Source organism: Eptesicus fuscus, chromosome 16 (assembly GCF_027574615.1).
Source record: "Eptesicus fuscus isolate TK198812 chromosome 16, DD_ASM_mEF_20220401, whole genome shotgun sequence".
Taxonomy (NCBI): domain Eukaryota; kingdom Metazoa; phylum Chordata; class Mammalia; order Chiroptera; family Vespertilionidae; genus Eptesicus; species Eptesicus fuscus.
In genome coordinates, this window is record NC_072488.1 from 7,492,558 (window position 1) to 7,513,792 (window position 21,235).

Here is a 21,235-nt window from a genome sequence, read left to right on the forward strand (position 1 = left end):
TGAGTGAAAACTTCTAATTGAACCAAGTTTTTAGAATTCAGAAGCTGCTTTTTAGGGTAAAACCTTGGGGTGAACAAAAGAACACAAGAAAAGAACACAAGATTACATCAAAACAAAGCAAAAACTCTTAGGGCTGGTCAAATTTTACTACTTTGCAATATGTAGTTGTTTTAGTGATTAAACACAAGCACAATACACATTAATTTCATAAAGATAAATATTTAAGTAATTCAGGATAAGGGGGATTCATTCATTGTAAGACCATCCTATAAGTAAGCATCACACATGGGTGCATTATTCAGGTAGTTTGCCTAAAGAAGAAAAAAACTTAGATTGAAAAATAATTTTTATATGATGTTTTTGTATCTATAAGGACTGAGCCAAAAAACAGCTTCAACAGAACATCAATATATAGTATTAAACTATATTAAAGAAAATTTAGAATAAAAATTTAACTGGCAAGTAAATAGCACTATACTTGTCATTAAACTGTTTCGTTGCTATAAATATGTTGAATTTGACAACCAGATATCTGGAATTTATCAACAGTTTTACATTTACCAAAATAGTTCTAGGAAAGTGCTTGAAATTAAAAAAAAAATCTTTGTGATAAACATTTTGTTTGAAGAAGGTAAATCTAACCTTTAGTGAAAATATTTCATCTTTTCGTGCTTAAAAATATGAAGTACCCAGTAATCTTCTTTTTCTGGTCAGAACTATATTAAGTTAATACTTAAAATAGTAATTTAAATATCCAGAAGAAAACTGAAAAAAATTGAAGTGACAATTACTTTGATAGGAACATTATTAGCACACTTTAGGAACTGAAAAGAAAATTTAATATTGCTAGAGGTTTCAACAGAAATGTAAAACTGAAATACAAGCAAATCTTTAAATTCATAGACTACGGATTAGAAAAAAATCATGTAATCGAGACTTGTGCACTAACTACACAGGTATGGACAAAAGTAGGTTTACAGTTGTTTGTATGGAAAAAGACATGCAGGTTATGATTATTAAAATAGCTTTGTAACTAAAAAGAATGTCACAATGGCACAGTAAACCTACTTCTGGCAATCAGGTATATGCATCGCACATATTGAAGAAAATAAGAGAGAAAAGACACACATCTTGAACACAAAGAGCTCATACAATTTCAGAGCCGTTTCAGATATTAACAGAATGAAGGCAGGCCTATACCTGTTGCTGTCCAGGCTGAGCTTGAGATGCGGCTTGCTGATTTGCTGTGTTGTTTGCCGCCGCCGCAGCTTGTTGCTGAAATAAATTGGCTGGATACACCCCCCATGGAACACCATAATACTGAGGTGGAACCACTGCTGGACCTAAACCCCACATCCCCGACACACACACAAAAAGAAAAAAAAAGGGGGGGGGGGGGGGAGTCACTATATTTTATAGATAAATGAGGTCAGTCACCACTAGATCATAAAAGGTGACAGCATATAACCCTGTGTCCACTTACACCTACTATACCCTTTTATTTTTGCTTATTCTATTAGGGAGAAAGTCTCATTGAAACATTAATTATTAAGAGAGAGAGAGTGAATATTCAAGAGCAACAGCAGTGGCCTTAATGGAGAAATGTGAAGCTAAACTTAAGAGGACCAATGAATTAACAGGACAGTTAACTATCCAACATTCACTGAATGCCAGTTAATGGGTTTGATACTGACAAACAAGTTAATTAGAAAACATTATTCACCAAAGAATTATAAGACCCTCTATCCTCAATTCATTACTTCCCTTAAAAATATTTTCTGACTATTGAAAAGAATTATGAAAATAAACTAGACACTCATCTTCTGATTTGCAATCTATAATATAAAACTAAGGAACATTCTGGTACCAATCTTGCCACAACTATACGTGAAGAGCAAACCTTGAATTTTAAAATATTTTTCATATTTAAAGTAGACTTAGTCACAATTCTCACAAGGCAACTGAAAATCACACAAAAACATCAGTGTTTATGTGGTTAGGAAAATGGGACTAGTGAGTCAAGGCAAGAAAAAACTAGTTAATATGAGCACAGAGGAACACAAATATAAGAAAGCAAACTAAGAAAAATAGAATTCTTACTCTTTTACTTAATTCAAGACAATGTTTGATCCCTAGAAAGTAAACAGCATCATGTACAATAAGCCCATCATTAAACTAATAAACAAGGTGTCATGATTCCTAAGAAACATGTCCTAATATTTCACTGAAATGGAATTTAGTATATCTAATTTGTAGATTTTTAAGAGTCAGACAACTACCAAGAACCTCTCTGTTCAAAACAGTACTCAGAAGCCATTAACAGCTATTAATAGCTTGTGGCTATTTAATAATTAAAAGTTGGATAGCCTAAATTGAGATGTGTTGTTAAGTATAAACATACACGGATTCTGAAGAGCTGGCTTGAAAAAAAGGGGAAAATATCTATTAATAATTTTAAAAACATTGATTATATATTGAAATTATTTTAGATATGTTGGACTAAATCAAACATATCATTGAAATTCATTTCATCTTTTTTTTACTTCTATAAAGTGGCTACAAGAAAAATTTTAATTACATTATCTGGTTCACATTATATTTCTGCTGGATAGCACTGGTCTTAGAAAGCCGAAGTCCAGAATGCCTAGCATGCACATCTCAAAACTAATGACCTCTTAAAGTTGCTTCTTTCAGTTCCATAGATTAATGATTTCTGTATGAATGATATACCAGCACTTTACACACTAACATCCAGTTAAATGGCACCAAAAAAACTCACATGCTTATGGAATCATATGCAGCTACAGACCAAAAACTACTAAATGTGATAGATTAGTTTCAGTCAGCAAACTAAGATATTAAACAATATGAAATTAACTTTTTTTTTTTTACTTCTTAAACTCCTGGAGAAAAAAAAAAAAAAAGGGGCCCCAAACTCCTCGGCAAAGATTGTTCTCATTCCAGTGAACACACTTTTGTGGATGACATCACCCTGTGCCTTCCTTGGTAACCAACGTAAACCATGCCGAAGACAAACTCATTTCTGTCTTTGTAATCAAGTCAACCTAAAACACGCCCCCCCCACCCCTCCCAAAAACTCCTATATATCAGCAAATTACTTTGCTGAGTGAGAGAGAGTGTGCCTGACAAGCACACAACTCTTCCTTACTTAAATGAGCAATAAATACAGCTTCAGTTTCTAAAAATATTCCTCCCCAGCTTTATTGTGATATAATTGACATGTAACACTATATAGTTTTGGTGTCTATTTCAGTTGAGTGATGGTTTCAAGGTTTGATAGTTTTTAAGAAGTTCTTTCTAACTCCAGCCCATCTTTTGTCCCTCAGCTTACTTGCAAATTTCAGTATTGCTAAATAAACTTTACTTTTACATACTCATAACTCAAGAATGCAGAAGCACTTTAACATATACTTTCCCTGACCTGGGTATTTACAACACTAACCCATTTCATTTTTTGAAAAGTAACTTTATTTTACATTGTCTCTGTGGGTAATGAATGGGTTTGGTCACAAGAATGAAGATTTGTTTGGCAATGTAAGATTTCTGAAACTAAAAAACTAAAAGGTAAACCAATTATGTATAGGAGGAAAGTTATCAGGCTTATGTTTCTTCTGTAGCATTACAGTTAAAAAATAAATTCTGGCTCTAGCTGGCTTGGCTCAGTGGATAGAGCGTTGACCTGTGGACTGAAGGGTTGCGGGTTCAATTCCAGTCAAAGGCACATGCCTGGCTTGTGGGCTCAATCCCCAGTGGGGTGTGTGCAGGAGGAGGCAGCCGATCAAACTCATCATAGATATTTCTATCTCCCTCTTCCTTCCTCTCTGAAATCAATAGAAATATATTAAAAATATAAAATAAAATAAAAAATTCTGGAAACTTCAGCTCATTCTGTATAAATGTTTCAGTTGTTCCTAGGAACTTCAAATTACCCAAAAAGACCAAAATAAAGCTTATACCAAGATTAAAACTAAATCCATAATAAGCAACAAGGATGAACAAGTTACCTGCTAATGTTGCTGCTGCAGCCAATCCTGCTGCGGTATATGGATCAGTCCCTGCAGGAGCAGCACTAATAATATATGGATTTGGCACAAATGCAGCTGGAGCAAGGCCTGCTGAGAATACACCAGCTGTATTTAAAAGGGGGAGAAATAATGAATGAAAATGTAAAGTATGATTTTCGTCATTAGGTAAAAACATTTCTACTCTGAATTTGGGATGGAGGAGAATGTACTTAACAGTTTAAATTCTTGGGCATTTAACAATATATTAAAAGGTTCTTCATTTCTGAAATAGAGATTCTGATGGTCAAAGTTTTCACTTTTCCAACCAGGAAATAAATCAAAGTTAGCCGAAATCAGATAGGCATAAAAATGGTTACATGTGATAAAATGACATAAAACTATACGTGCACATTTATTATGTCATATTCCAGGTTTTGGTACTATACTATAATTATGTAAAGTATAGCTGGGGAACCTTTAAAAAACCCAACACAGATAACACATACTTGAACTCTAGTAGCAACAAATGTGTCATTTTAATAATTCACATTAAAGACTAAAGGTTGGCGTGGCTCAGTGGTTGAGTGCTGACCTATGAACCAGGAGGTCACAGTTCCTAACATGAAGGTCAGGGCATATGCCCGGGTTGTGAGCTCAGTCCCCAGTGTGGGGCGTGCAGGAGGTAACCAATCAATAATTCTCTCTCATCACTGATGTTTCTCTGTTTTTCTCTCTCTCTCCTTTCCTCTCTGGGAAAAAAAAAGACTAAAGGTCCAAAACCTTAATGAAGGAATAAAATATTTTTAAATTTTTTCTTAGGATTTCTATTTTTAGACCACTTTAAAAAGAAACATTCTGTCCTAGCTGGTTTGGCTAAGTGGATAGAGCGTTGGCCTGTGAACTGAAAGGTCCCAGGTTCGACTCCAGTCAAGGGCATATGCCCAAGTTGTAGACTTGATCCCCAGTGTGGGGTGTGCAGGAAGCAGCCAATCAATGATTCTCTCTCATCATTGATGTTTCTCTCTCTCCCTCTTCTTTCCTCTCTGAAATCAATAAAAAATATTTTTACAAAAAATAAAAATTCTGACTTGATAATGGATACAAAATAATTTCACTGGAATTTCCAAATGTTTGACTCAACTGCACACTGTGAAATAAAATTATTTGCTGACATCTTTCACTGAATTAGATTTTTATATAACTAAGGATACACACAATAATTAGAAACAGTTCTTCCCTAGTAAATCTTTACTCCTGCCATGTAATCTATTACTCTTTGATGATCTCAATGAGATGTTTAAAACTGTAATGAAATAACACTCAGTAAAAGGAAAAACATCCAAATGCTTTAACATAGGATTGAGTCTAATCAAAATGGTAACTTATAAAAACTCACCTATATGTGGCTGCTGAGCTGCGGCTAATGCATATTGCTGCTGTTGAGCTGCAGTTAACTGCTGAACTGTTAATGCATTAGTCCTTTGAAAGAGCTATTAGGGGAAATATTTAATACAAAAATTAGTCTCAAAGCATTACATTTCTATTTAGAAAACTGTGAATAGAATATTTTACACACTTAGTTAAAAAACTTTCTCAACTATAAAAACATTTATTCAATAAAACATGAAGTGTTCAATAGCACCCCTATTATTCATGTTAACGCCTCATAGCACTTCAGGCTACACACCAGTACATAGTCAAGAAGAACCTCTTTAAAGGAGGGGCATGCTTACCTGCTGCTGGGAATTGTAGTCAAAAAGGCCTACAGTAGCTCCTGAAGAGTCCATTGGTACCTGATTACCAGGATAGTCAAACTGTAAAGAATCCAGACCAACTTGTTCCATGGCATCCAGATTCTGAGTTTCAGGATTTGAAAATTCTTCAACAAGTGGTTTATTAGTTGTAGAATTAGGAAGAGGGCCCAATCCTTCTGGGGAATTAGTATTGGGGCCCAGGCGCTCAACTACTTCAGTTGGAGAGGCTTGACGACTTCCAGGAGTACGACTATACGAGAAAACGGAAAGGCATTAGGAGTAAAAGTAATAAGTAACTCAAAAATTGAAATGGGAAAGCAGGAAAATCATAAAAAACACATGGTTGTAAAGTAGAGAGGGCAAATTAGGCATCCCAGGTCAATAACCATTTCACTTTAAAATATTATTTGTCTGTCTAAACTAAATTCTTCTTTAGAACTGACATGGTTTTCTTTAAAAATTATTCATGAATGTTCTTTCCAATTTAAATAGCATAAAGATATAACTCAATTTTATAGATAAGAAAACTGGACAATACCACAACTTAGGCTTAGATTACCTAAAATATTTTTCTCAAATCATAGACAAAATGAATAGTAGGTATAAAGAGCTGACTGTAAATGGCAAATATGGGAAAGCTCAAAACCAAAACTCCTACTATACTCCTGTCTACCAGCAGCACAGAATTTTGTTGTAATATTCTGCTATATATTTCAGAAAAAAACTGGCTAAAGGGATCACTATCGTCTTCAATACTTAAGGGTGTAAATGTAGAATACAGCAGAAAAAGGCAGTTGAACTAAGACCAATGGCGGACTCCTGACTCTGAATATGATTTTAAACAAATCATTTCATCTTCCAGGCCTCAGTTTCTTTACTGAAGAAACTGAAGATGACCTGTGGTTCCAACTAAGAGAAACAAACCAAAAACTATTTGTAAACCTCTCCCCCTCCACCCTATGACAGCTCCCCAATTTGGCATAATCTTTTTAATACCAAATTACTCCAGTTTAATTTAAGTCATCAGAAAGAAATGCAAAGGTATAACACTGATCAAAACTGTTTTTCTACTGACTAGCCTCCTTAACTTTCCCCAAGAAATTAACATTGGACTAAATTTTAAGCAATGACTCTTTTTATAAAATTAACATCTCTCATCGTCTAAACTTTCTTTTTACTTCTAGACATAATGAATCCTCATTTATAGTCTGTTTTTTTTACAGTAATTTTTTAAAAAATTTATCTTTATTGTTCAAAGTATTACAGATTTCCCCTTTCTTTCCCCACTGAACCCCTCTACTCCCCAGCAGTTCCCTCCTGGCCCCTCACCACACTATTGTATGTGTCCGTGGGTTATGCATATATGCATATAAGTTCTTTGGTTAATCCCTAACCCCCACCTTCCCTCTGAAATACTTTAAATAAGAACCTTTCCCCGTACACGAAATAAGTTTGTTTTGAGGAACAATGAGTTCATAGTATGTTCATATATAAGTGCTTAAATGGCAATAATTATTTTACCTGGCTTTCAATGCCAGTTTTTACACCTATGTAACTGCCCCCAACTATCAGGTACTTTACATTGGGATAAATTTGCTAACACATACAGAACATTTTACAAAGCAATTACTGAATTATAAGAATGATTTCCCAGATATTTAGGTGAACTTACATTTTATTTAAAGATCAACCACTGTCATATAATATTAGAAGAAATGTCAAACTCCTTTCCCCTTTAAGCATACCTAACTTTTCATGTGACTATTCCAAAGGTTTATTTATCATTCAGAATATATGGAGGAGGGGAGTGAGACTGAAAGGATGTTCTTTAAAATCAGCCAATTAAAAAAATAAAAAGACAGTCTGCTATAGTTTTTTTCACTCGTTTCAGTTCTATTCCGATAATGTATATATTGATGATTTATTAGTTAATGTACATATTAATGATATGCAGCACAGTGACCATATGGCTACAGCTATTAGTTTAAAATGTTTTTACACTGTCAAGTACAATACTGTGTCAAAAATTAATTCCTAAACAATTTAAATACATACTCCAAACTCAACAAAATAAAATTAAAATGCTAATAAATGTAAAGTTCATATTAATATGGAAAAGTATAACCTCTTATACAAAACAACTCTAATTTAGCAAAAAGTGCAGGATACAATAGAAAAAAAAGTCATGTGCTATCAGTGGTGCTCTTTTCTTGCTATAGTTAATGGTGTATTAACACTTCAATTATAAATGTATACTCTGAGGGGTTTATAATCAATTCAGTTTTAAATGCATGCCCTTGACCAAAATTTAGATTAAACAACAGAAGAGCAAAATCAGGATAAGGTTCTAAAACAAATTGACTAGCATTAATTTTATTTCTTATCAAAAGAGGTTTCCTGGTTTTGGATGCTTTTTTGCACTTAGGACAAATAAAATGACACTTTTAAAGAGCCCTTGTTTCTCTGCTTTTGATAACTAAGGCAATGAATGTAAAAGTATACTACCCACATGTACCTACACTCAGTTAACTGAGATTCCACGGTTCAGAAAATCTCAAAGAAATGGCTCATTTTCAGGGACAGGCCCCAAAGCATCTGATTATTGAAGTATAAAGTATAGGAAATCATTACGAAGAAACAACTTCCTAATATTTAGACAAAGGTGCACCACCTAATCTAAGACCAAAGATTAGAAGAAATATTTGTTTAATTGCCATAAAGAGACAACTAAAAAGCTACAACTTATAGAATTCTGAGCAGAAAGCTAACTTTTTGAAGCCTCTAACATGCTCCCCACTTCCCAATTTCAGGAATATTAAGTATTAGCACAAACATACTAAGAGCTAATTATGTTTCCTTATTTTCAAGATTAAGAATTAAATTGGAGGTAGGAAACACAAAACAGGGATAAAAATAGGAAACTCCACAGGAAAGTGCTTAAGAGCAACCCCAAGCCCTAACTGGTTTGGCTCAGTAGATAGAGTGTCGGCCTGCAGACTAAAGAGTCCCAGGTTTGATTCCAGTCAAGGGCATGTACCTTGGTTGCGGGCACATCCCCAGTAGAGGGTGTGCAGGAGGCAGCTGATCGATGTTTCTCTCTCATCCATGTTTTTATCTCTCTATCCCTCTCCCTTTCTCTCTGCAAAAAAATCAATGAAATATATTAAAAAAAAAAAAAGCAACTCCAAGAAGTCTGCCAGGAAAATTCACAGATTAAATTTGAAATCCACTAAACTTTAGCAGGGAGGAAAAAGTTACAATTTAGAAAGATAACAGTAGATTCTAACATTAACGCCTTCAATGGAATGCACTAGTTGAGAGAATATTTTTAAGAATTGTTTTTAAAAAATGGCTCATAATCATTAACTAATATTTCTTATTTAAAAAATTAAATCTTCCTCCAGAGTAACACAAGGTACAAAGGGAAATAAAATAAACCAAAACTGGAAAAATGTCTACATCAGTTACATCAACTAGTAGTAATAATCCCTAGAGATATGCTTTTCTTCTTGAGAAAGTTAAAATCTTACTGAAAATCTTTGCAATCGGCATCCATTCCATTTGGCAAACCTCTGCCATTTATTTTAGAATCATCATCATCTCCTTGTTTAAGATCTCTGTTTTGGTCCTCCTCAAATGGAGAAGCCTTGCCTTTTTGATCTCCTTTCTCAGGTCCATCTGTTTCAGCATCTCTAGTGCCCTGAGGAAAAAGAATCTGTTTGATTCTGAATATTTAATAGAACACACAAAAAAGGGCACCATAAGGTGACCTAAAACTACACTATGGTGCATGTAAACAATAAAAACATTGAATCTTACTTTAATTTTGTAGTCAACTAATTTATCAAAGGCCAGAAAATTGAGTACAAACCAGTGATTTATAACAGAAGGGCTAAGGCAACCTTAACTATAGCGGTGCTGGATAAGCGGTAACACCACAAACGAGATTAAAATTCTACTTAATGCAGAGATGATTTTGTTTACTTACTTTCAGATCAAGTACTACCACAAATAAGCAATTTTAATCTTGCAAATTATGTATTGTAATTAATATGGTTTGACTTTTATTACATGGTTAAGAATATAAATATTCCCAGGGGTTCTACTGTTTCATGTATTTTAAGAAGTGGCCAAGAGAAGAATATGAGCACTAATAGCTAGCCACACAATTTCCTTTAGCTCTAGGAAGGGCCAGAAAAATAAACTGATTTAAAGATAACCAAATAACCACTGAGCAATTATTAAATATTTCTTTATTCAAAATACTTACAAAAGTTCCCTTCCTAAATCGAGAATCCAATTTATCAGCAGGAGAAGAACTTAGCACATATTCTACCATGCTCACACCAAGGCCTCCACTTTCTGATCGCGGAGACAGTATTGCATTTACTTCACTGTTTCCATGAAAACCCTGTCCAGATCTTCTCTGTACCATAATAGGCTGGGACAGTGAATGGTCTGTTTGGAAGAAAGAACACAATTTCATATTTGTACTTTTAAATTAACTGAATAAACTTATCCAAATTAATATACTAAAATAAGAAAAATCGGTATACTGTTTTATTTTTAATGTTATTACAATCTTTATGAAAAGCTCTTGATTCTGCTGAGACTTACTGGGCACATGTCTTAATCCAGATAAAAAGAGCCATTTGCTAAAAAACAGGTAAAAGCCTATGTGAAGTTTTATATGTTTTGTTTTGTTTTAAATCTATCAACCAAAAAAGGTCAATGGAGAAACAATCTAGAGGCTCAGTTGCCTATAAACTTAAAAAATGAAGCTTCTTCAAATTGATGGTTGCCAGATGGGAGGGGGGCTGGGGAAATGGGTGGAAAAGGTACAGAGATTAAGATGTACAAATTACCAGTTTAAAAAAGTCATAGAGAATATAAAGTACAGCATAGGAAATATAATGAATAATAATATAATAAGTAATTATGGTATCAGATGGGTACTAGGCTTATTGGAAAGATCATTTTGTAAGTTATATAAATGTCTAACTATGTTGTACCCCTAAAACTAATACTGTATGCCAACTGTAATTGAAAAAGAAGTTATTTTGGTGATTCATAACAATTCAAAAACAAAAACCTTTAGGGATAAATCCTAAATTGGCAGAGCACTTCTCCAGTTCACTGTTATGTACTGGACAGATGCAGAACACATGGCAACACTGCTATAAACACAAACTTAGTTGTTTGTGTTTATAGCACAAACTAGTAGTAACACAGAATTTTCTATTCTTGGTGTAAAAACTATGTATCCAAGATGTACAAAAAATATTAAAAAACAAAAAACCAAAAAAAAAAACAAAACAAAACAAAACAAAAAACCACAAGAAACCTAAGTATCGCTTAAAGGGTATTTTTAAAAGTCCCTTTTAGTTTAAAAGTTTTCCATTTGTTTTTGTTTAACAAAAAATTATCCATCGGGTACAAATACCCTTTCTAAATATTTCTGTGACAAAAGAAAAGGCAGTATTTAAGCTCTGAGAGCAAATAAAGACAAATATAATAAAACATTTGAGGCAATATTCATACAGATTTGCAAAAAAAAAAAAAAAAACAACAACAGGATTTTTAAAGGAACCAATAGGCTGTCAGCTACCTCTGGCTTTTTTGTGAACGTGTTCAATACTCAATATGAGGTCTAGTCCTTAAAGGGCTGAACTATCACAGAGGTACCCAGTCTTTATTTCATTAACTGTAATGTTTAAATGATTGCTACTTTTGTTAAACCATATGAAAACATTTCTATTTTAATACCTTTATCCATGAGAGATTTAGCCATATTGTTTATGTGATCATTCACCCATTCATTTACCCAGTTCGAATACTGATTTACTGTTTGTTGTATGAAAGAACAAACAAGATAGTTCCTACCCTCAAAGATATTATAGGCTTAATAGAAGGCAATCATAACAGAGTAAAAGTGCTTCAATAAAAACAATCCAGAATATTATTAGAAGGGAACTAAAGGCTATCAATCTTTTCTAGTCTCAGAGTAAACCCCAATAGGAAGGACAAGAATTAAAGTGTGTGTGTGTGTGGGTGGGTGGGGGGGGGGGAGTGAAGTTGGGGGTGGAAAGAGCATTTCAGTTAAGAGAAACCAGCATGTTCAAAGATCTGGAAGTGCCAGAACAAAATGAAATTAACAATCACAAGTAGTTCAGTTCAGCTGAGAAGGAAATATGACAGTCTCCTGCAGTCAGAGAAATAATCTTTCTTAGAACAACAATTCCTTTAGAACAGGAATGTGTTATTTATATTTGTACATGCTTGGAATTCAATAAAGTTTGTTCAGTAAATACAATAACTCCATTTCTCATGTCTCCTACTAAAAACTAATATTCCTTTTCAAAATTTTATCCATACAACTAAAATAATCAGGAGAGTGGTATAAGGAATTACCTAAAATTATAAATTAGAAATATCAGGAACAAATGTTGTGCTCAAGGTGCTTTGCTTTGGAATGCTTTAAAAAATACCTGGTTCTGGTAAATAAAGTTATTAGTCATTCAACTCCCAAAACAAAAATCAAAGCATGTCTACCTACCAAGTTTTCAAGCACATGTGATTTCTAGCAAAGTAAGTGCCTTTTGGGGGGGAAAATGTATCCCGGTCCAAATAAATGAATAATTTAGATTAAGAGTCCAATCTAATATATGTTAAAATCCACGGGGGGGGGGGGGGGGGAGGATTCCTTGAGGCAAAAGATCATATCTCATTTATTGGTTTGAGAATACATTACCACTGGCTAGGGAAATGGGTGTAAAAGGTACAGATCAAGCACTACTATAAACTGGTAATGCTTACTGGTTAAACTCAAAGAAAATTCTCATTATTTTAAGAAAAATTTAGTCTAAATTAGTAGTTACCAAAGCTTTCAATCTTTTTCTTAAATATGTTTTTTAATTGATTTCAGAGAGATGAAGGGAGAGAAATATTCATTGGCTGCCTCCTGCACGACCCCTACTGGGGATCAAGCCCGCTGAACCAGAGCATGCGTGTGACCAGAAATAGAACTGGCAATCTTTTAGTGAATGGAAAGACGCTCAACCAATTGAACCAAACTGGCCAAGGCTTTCATTCCTCTTTCCATTTTTAATGTAGAGTATTAACTGCCAGAGAATAGAGTGAGGAATTGGGGAGCTGGGAGAAAATGGTTAAGGGATGGGGAACCAAAAACTGGTAGTCACAAAATGGTCCTGAGAATATATAGTACAGCAGAGAGAATATAGTCATTAATGTAATAATTATGTACGGTGTCAGTTGGGTACCTGAAATATCAGTTGGGAACTTGTAAAGTATATGACTGTCTAGCCACTATGGTGTGCACATAAAACTAAAATAAAAAAATTAAAAAAAGGTACAGCCAGCGTGGCTGTGGTTGAGCGTCAACCTATGAACCAGGAGGTCACAGTTTAATTTCTGATCAGGGCACATGCCAAGGTTGCGGGCTCAATCCCAAACAGGGGGCATGCAGGAGGCAGCCGATCAATGATTCTCTCTCATCATTGATGTTTCTATCGCTCTCTCCTTCTCCCTTCCTCTCTAAAAGAAATAAAAATATATTTTAAAAATTCATTCTGCTCCCTTTCTGGGAATTCTATCTTACTAAGAAGTTTACTTTCTTTTTGGGTGTGGCTACTGTCTTATAAAGCTAGATTAAGCTGCAATTAGATAAATCTGTCACTATCCTCTAATACAATTTAAAATTTCTATGGTTAATACAGTCTCTATTTTAATGAAAATTCAGAATTTTAATAATCAGTTTTCACTTCAAAGAAAAACTTAGTAAAATCTTATTGTGACAAGCACTTCTAGTCAATTAAGTGGATCATTAGATAAGGATCAATTTACACCTGATAATGTGCATTACAATGACTAATGAAATCTTCAACCAAGACATCACAAATTTTCTCCAACTATTGCCTGGGAGTAGGCAGGGTTTTAAAAAAATTCAAATAAATTAATAATTCTTACACATATACCAAAAACTTACGAGAAGTTCCCCATGCAGTCTCTCTCCATTCATCATCCCCAAGAAAAATGCCTTTTTGTCCATCTTTTGTTGAATCATCAGGTTCCCAAAACTTTTTGGTAGGCAAAAGCTATTTGGGGGGAGAAAAATATTACATTTAAATTTTATTCTAATTACAAATAACGTAATGTAGAGGAAAGCAAACTTACCACTAATATGTACAAGTTAGTTTCAATGAAAATTCAGAGTGACCTATTACCATATTTGTCTCAATAAAAAAATAACTTCCTACTTATATTTGAGTACTGGCTCTAATAATTCTAGACCTAAACATTAAATCAACGTCAACATCTGATTTCTCCTGATTTTTCAACATTTTTCAAAACACATATTGGTTGAATGTCATGTAATTTTCTTTATAAATTTATCAAAAAACTTACTAAATTTCTAAGATATAGGTAATACAATAAAAATACCTACACAGTGACAAAACATTTGCCTTTACTTCCAAATACTGCCCTTAGTTCACCTCCTATCCTACAGCTTCCTTGATGGAAAACATTATTTTCATGCCTACTTCACTTAATCAATGGAAGTGGACTTCACAACTCTTCCTAGGTCCTGAATACTAGTAACTTATCAATTCCAAATGAGGAAGCTATAGATAATGGAAGAGATACACAAAAAAGATAACCAAATACATCGGAGATAACAATTTCAGAGTCCTCTGCTCTATCTATCCTATATTGCAACATACACAGCATATAAAAGTTATACTGATAGAATCATTCACTGATTACTCAAAATGTACATTTGGCCAATTCCTAACCATACTTCAATATTCATCTCAGGTCTTTCCTCTTCACCTTCCCTGACAGTCAGGAGGTGGACTGGAAATAGGTTTATTTGAAAAGAACAGACTGGTTTTCTGAGACATGTATTTAGCATTTTAAAGCATTTGAAAGACTATCATCTGTCTCAGGCCAATCTTTCAATGCTCAGAATTAAACATGTATATACTTATTCGTATTTGCCTCCTTAAAGGCATGGAGACCTTATCTTCAGAGAGTTCAGAAACATAAAATTAACTATAATAAAATAAAAAGTAAAACTTGAATTGGGTCTGAGAGATAAAATTATGTGTGTTGGGGGTTCAAAGTGTACGTGGAAGGTGAGGAAGACAAAGTAAATCATAAACAAAGGAACAACTTGAGAAGATGCATAGAGTGGAATAGGGTGTGAGATAGAGGAACAGATGCAGGAAGGTCAAAGTTGATGCTGATAAAGATATCTAGGTCAGATTATGAGAAGCCTTAAAGACATACTAAAGAAACTGCATAGTATTACATTAAAGCCAAAGAGAATCAAGAGAGGTTGGCAAGAGTGACACTGTGTTTAGAAAACAACTCAAGTTGCACATTGTAAGAATAGGGATATTCTAGATTATAGGCAAGGAAGTCAGTCTAGGAGAATTACAACAGGGTGAAGATGACAAGAACTGAAATAGTATGTCAGAAAGTGAGAAAATAGAATGGATGTGAGAAGCATTTAGGAGAATCAATAAAATATAAATGCAAATGAGGATGGGTTGATAAAAAAGATAAAACTTCAAAATTTGGTTAACAAGGTAAATGGTTGTACTATTGACCAAAACAGAAAAAAACAACAACAACAAAAAAACCACAGAAGCTGCTTTGAAGAGAACGGGAAAAATTCAACTTGGGCATGTTCCTAATCTACAGATATATATCTTTTAATTTTTAATTTTAAAGAAAACTAACTTCTGCTATTAAAAAATTAAGTTTTTGCATGTTCACATTTTCCTGGATTGCAAATAATATGTATTTAAATTTTAGATAATAATCTGCTCTAAAAAGGATCCCAATAAAATACAATCTCTGTTCTTTCAATTTTTAAAAATCTCATTACGTAAGTTTCATGCAAATATGGAAACAAAAAACAAAGCTAGTAATATAATACTAAAACAGTGTACTTAATATATTTAAATTGAACACTTACTCATAGTAAAAACCCATGTTAATCTCTTAAAAATACTGTATAAACAGGCCACTTCACGAAGAAAAATGACAAATGATCAGAGAATAAAGAAATGCTCTTATCCCATACTTCATGAAGAAAAATGTTTCAATATCAAAAGAAGAAACCAAATGAAAAATTGAAAATAAAGTTATAACACCTTAATAGAAACATTTATCCCAGACATAGAAGTGGTTAAAACAAACTAATCTTCTGAGATATTAAAAATAACAGAATCTCTTTAGAAGACTATTTCTGGGTGAGGTTCAGTATAGTACTTTTCAGCCATAGATCACTGCTTTAAAACGCAAACTGCACAAGTAGGGGGGGAAATCTATGTCAAGCACTAATCTAGTGTGCCTACATTTTGCCAAGCACTATGCTACATAGCTTTTCATTTTGCAAACATTTCTAAGTTATCATGCACAAGAAAAGAATTTAGTAGTTAATAATATTAATACTTCTAGCAAAGGCTGTTACTACCATCATTCCAAAAACAGCTTTCTGTGGCAGTTTAGACACTGCCATACTTTTAGAGAAACTACTAGCTTGTGACCAAAGGTAAGTTAAAAGGACTAAATATACGGAAAGGCAACAATTCAGGATAGAACAGTTAAAAAAGAAAAAATTACATTGGTACATTGGTTGAAACTGCAATAAAAATAGAGATTTGCCCCTGGAGACTCTTTTACTGTAGTAATACATTACAGAAAACAAGGGCTGAGAGATCTTGAAGATCTGTAAGATACATTATCCCATACCACTTCGTATTCCCATAATTCACAAAAGCTCTAAACCAAGGTCAGACAACTCAGTATTTCTTGTCAACCTGCTCATCTGTCCTTCCGACTCAGAAATGATCGAGTGGACATACAAATTCATCCCTCCATGGTCCTCCATTTTATCAGTTATTTTCTTCAAGAAGCATTTATAGCTTGCCCTCTCCATCCCCAAAGAAATCAGTCAACACCCTAGCGTACTATCTCAAAATAAATACACTCCTGCTAGTCTATACTATGAGGGGCACTTAAAGGTCACCAAACTAACAACATTAACATAATCCTAAAGATTTAAAGGCCACGTGTCTACATTATGGTGTTTTAAATTAAGGTGTTCACGTAACATCCAATTTGGGACAGTTTTGAGAAAGGAGGTGATTGTGTTATTAATAATTATGCCATGAAAACAGATATGTATCTGGACTGTCTTGGCAAATTAGAATGTAAGTTGACTATAACAGAAGTTCGTACAAGGTAGGCATAACTAAGATGTTAATAACTAAGTGTGCAGAGAACAAGAAAGACACAAAGTAATTTCCTTCTAGGACTTTTCTTTTAGTAAAAGATATCAATGCTTCTTAATTTTTTCAAATCATACTATTTCCCCAAATTTTATTCATTTCTAATATCCCTTAATGTCACCAGTAAACATTATTATATGTTGTTACTTCCAATATGAAGCAGTATTGTAAATAGTCAAGGCACTCATAAGTTCAAATTGCCATTTAAGCACTATTAATAGTCTTGGGCCACAGAATTAACCATTTTGAGCTTCAGTTTCCTCATTGATAAAGTAAGAAGAATAATAAAGCTACTGTCAAAGAGTTTTTATGAGGCTAGAATGAAATAACATAGCTGCTTAGAACAGCATCTAGCACATAATAGACACATTACTGAAAATATGAATCTTTTAATACAGGGTGAGGCAAAAGGAGGTTTATAGTTGCTAGTAAGAGAAACAGCTTATTCGTGTATTATTATTATATTATTTTCATATGAGTAACTGTAAACCTACTTTTGCCCCACCCTGTATATACATAGTAGATAGCATTAAAATTTAAACCCATCTGTTTAATTCTAAGGTACTGTTTTTACATTCAACTACCACAGAAGATGATTCTTTTTAAGCATAGTGTAATCCATCAATGTTTCTGAAAATTTCCAATAATAGGCCACCACTAGATATAATGAATAAAACAGTTTAAGATATTATCATGATATTTGGCCATATGTGGGGTATTTATTACAGTGGATAAAGTTTAAGATAGAATTAAGATAGGAATTTATGCAGACAAAATTATGCTCAGGTATTTAAAACTATTTGAAATAGCTGGTTTCCATTATATATACATATATAAAATAGGTATATGCCTCTGCAGTATAGTTTGAAAACACTACATGGATTAGCTTTGCTCTTTTTAAGTCATATGACATAACACAAATAGGTAGGTCTTTTGATGAAAATGTGCTATGAAAAAAAATGGAATGAATTTATGAATGAATGAATACAAACCTGTTTCTATTTGTGAATGAACAACTAGAAGAGACTGCCCTTCTGATGATGGGCATGATCTACAAAAACCAATACATATGCAAATAGGCCTATATGTAATACAGTGCTTTGTACATTAGAGGTTTACAACTTAAGACATAATAAGGACAACTTTATTTTTTAAAGAAAAAGTCAAGAATAGGCCAATCCATTAAAAAAGGATGTCACGTTAAAAAAAATAACAAGCAATTTTAGAAAACTCAAGAACCAGAAATTTAAGGTTGCTTTTATTTATTAAAATGAATGAATTCTGGGATAAAACAAAAACAAAAAACCTCACCTGTCAGGAAAGGAGGAGAAGACTGGTGAGAGAGAGACAGGCAAAGAAGGAAATCCCAGAAGGTTCCCTGCTGCCTGTGAGATGAGGAAAGATAGAAAGACTTGTGGGAGAGAGAACCCAGAGACAGAAACCTGGTAGGTTTCTGAGCTATCTCTTGGAGGTAACAGAATTAGTTGGTAAACTGTTAAGAAAAACACTTAATTAGTGAGTAACAGCTTATTTAAAAATACATTTTTACTAGATGAAGGTCATAGAAGCACTGACCTGCTGCTATCCACCAAAAAAGCAGGAAGTCTACACCTAGCCACTTTTACTCTGCATTTCTGACATTTCCATTAAGAAAACCTAGATTTAAGCTTAGATCATTTAACATACTATTCATCCCAGCTTCTCTCTTTCCAAAAACCTCAAATATCCCTCCCTCCATCCCCAAATAACTAAACTCTTTCAACTACTGGTTCTGATTATGACTTTTTTTTTTACAAACTGCAATGATATCTTTGGATTTACAAATATTATTTAGAAATGAAGAAAAAAAAAGAGCCAATCTGTAAATATATACACGATGTAGACTTGGGAAGTAAAGTGCTGGGAGGGGGATATGTCTAAATAGAATTAAGGTAAGGTGTGACTTTACTTGCTCTTAAAAATCATTTAAGTTCAAGTTTGTCACAGACTAGACTGAAATATTATTCAACCCCGCTTTTAAGATATGTTTCTTTCTAAAGACCAAAGAAAACAAGCAGCAGGGAAAAAAACAAAAGCCCCTTTCAACTGTTTCTTTTTATTCACCCACAGGGTAAATAATGCCTAAGCAGACTCCACTGCACTGTAGTGAAACTGTAGTTCTAACTAAAAAATTATTCCCTTTTTCAAATTTTTTTTTTAGGGCCCAGAATTTTACGTTATGCACTGAACTAACAAGTTTACTTTGGCAATACTCATGCTTAAGCGCCTTAACTCACCCTTAAATCAGTCCTCTGAAAATGACAAACTCTTTGGAAAACGCTGTTCTGGAGAAGGGGAGGGTTAGCTAGCTGCAGAGTGCCCTCTTGTGGTCCAGAGGAGTGACTGGACTCTTTTTCTGCATCTGAAGAGCACAGCATTGGATGGAGTGAGTCTCAGGAAGGTCTCTAATCTACCAAAGTAAAATAATCTCCAGGAGCAAGCAATTAATTACACATCTTAGGTCTGTTCACGATTATTTTGTCTTATCAAAGTTCACGCTATGTTAGTACTATAGAACATGACAAAATAAAGATGTGACCACAGGGTTTTCATCAACAATTAAGTTTTTTCTAAATATTCATTAGGTATATGGAAAACTAAGTATTTTTGATGCCTTAAATAATATAATAATGAGATTAAATGGGATCCCCCCAAGTCATGGATTAACAGGACTGACAAAGAGCATTAAAAAATTTAGAATACCCACTGTGTGCTAATCATTCGAAGCTATCAATCTACTAAGGACACTAATATAAAACAATAAACTAACCAGTAATATAATAAAGTATATATAAAGATCTATAAGAAGTCAGATGAGGAAGTATAATTCCACTGCAGACAGCAATAGGACAATAATAGATAAGCATCTTTCCAACAGAGTCTTGTAGAGGATTAGAAGTTTTTTTAAGCAAACAGTGAACAAGGAGAGATTTTTGGAAGAGAGAATAGTGAACAATTTAGTATGGCTAAAGCAAACAGCATACATATATAAAACAGAAGGACAAGAATCAAGAAGGCTCTTTTCTGAGCAAAGTATTTATGATTCACTACAAATATAATACATTATTTAACCAATCAACTGGACACAAATCTCACTAAAAAAAAGTTGAAAAATCACAACTACATAACTGTATATTTTAAAAACCTGCACCATTAACCACTAATTTCAAGATTTACAGTTATAATCGAAGTAAAATGTACATTCTTAGCATTCATAAATATTTACCTCTCCCATTCCCCGAGATTCTAACGCAAGAGCTTGAAAATCATGATTCATTTCATCCACAAATCAAACCTGTTGAATAACAAAAACAGAATTAGTAGAAAGAAAAATTTAAATAGTGGACTGCATCAACTATTTTTATATTATATTAAAGTTACTACTGATGTTAGCGTGAGTTGAGATGGGCAAGAACAGATTTCTCTATGAAGAGACAGGTTTTCCTAAACAGAGCACATAACAGCAATCTACATTAAAAACTGTGTGCCAGCCAGGCCAGTGTGGTTCAGTGGTTGAGTGTCAACCCATGAACCAAGAGATGGCTGTTTCAATTCCCGGTCAGGGCACATGCCCGGGTTGTAGGCTTGATCCCCAGTGTGGGGGGTGCAGGAGGCAGCTGATCAATGTTGATGTTTCTCTCTCCCCCTAAAATCAATAAAAACATATTTTAAAAACTGTGTGGGAAAAGAAAACCTACTAGTTTCTTGAGCAAAAGAATAGAAGGAAAATGAAGAGAGGAAGCGAGCTCAAGTACTAAAGTGTAGTTATCTTTTTAAAATATTGCAGTTCCTATTATAAAATTATTTTGCATTACATCGTTCAGTTAAGGTTTTTCAAAATTCCTCAGCATTTCATTATTTGTAGATCTCATTGCAATAAAAAAATTCCACTAAAATTACTTAATGATGATATAATTCAAAGCAACACATAAATTAATCAGCTGTAATTATAATGCTCATGTTTTCTAAAGAATAATTCCTTTCCATTCCCCTCAAATGCAAACTAAAACATGTATTTCTATCTTTTCCACTTCCAACAAATAGTTGAAATTGCTTTTTATCTTTCATATGACAATGAATATGTTCTTGAGTCAGA

General features: G+C 33.6%; 1 protein-coding gene across 8 annotated transcripts in view; it reads right to left on the reverse strand.

The window, feature by feature from the left end:
* Positions 1 to 21,235, reverse strand: part of PUM2 (pumilio RNA binding family member 2) — a 73,339-nt gene that overhangs the window by 35,578 nt on the left and 16,526 nt on the right. For all 8 annotated transcript variants that reach the window (XM_054728571.1, XM_054728575.1, XM_054728574.1 and 5 more), the window contains exons 2-9: positions 20,366 to 20,434; positions 13,785 to 13,893; positions 10,050 to 10,237; positions 9,310 to 9,479; positions 5,759 to 6,029; positions 5,422 to 5,515; positions 4,026 to 4,151; positions 1,201 to 1,343 (exon numbers count right to left, since the gene is read on the reverse strand). In XM_054728571.1, coding sequence (XP_054584546.1) covers positions 1,201 to 1,343; positions 4,026 to 4,151; positions 5,422 to 5,515; positions 5,759 to 6,029; positions 9,310 to 9,479; positions 10,050 to 10,237; positions 13,785 to 13,893; positions 20,366 to 20,416 — 1,152 coding nt within the window. In that variant the 5' untranslated portion in view covers positions 20,417 to 20,434. The remainder of the gene's footprint in view (positions 1 to 1,200; positions 1,344 to 4,025; positions 4,152 to 5,421; positions 5,516 to 5,758; positions 6,030 to 9,309; positions 9,480 to 10,049; positions 10,238 to 13,784; positions 13,894 to 20,365; positions 20,435 to 21,235) is intronic.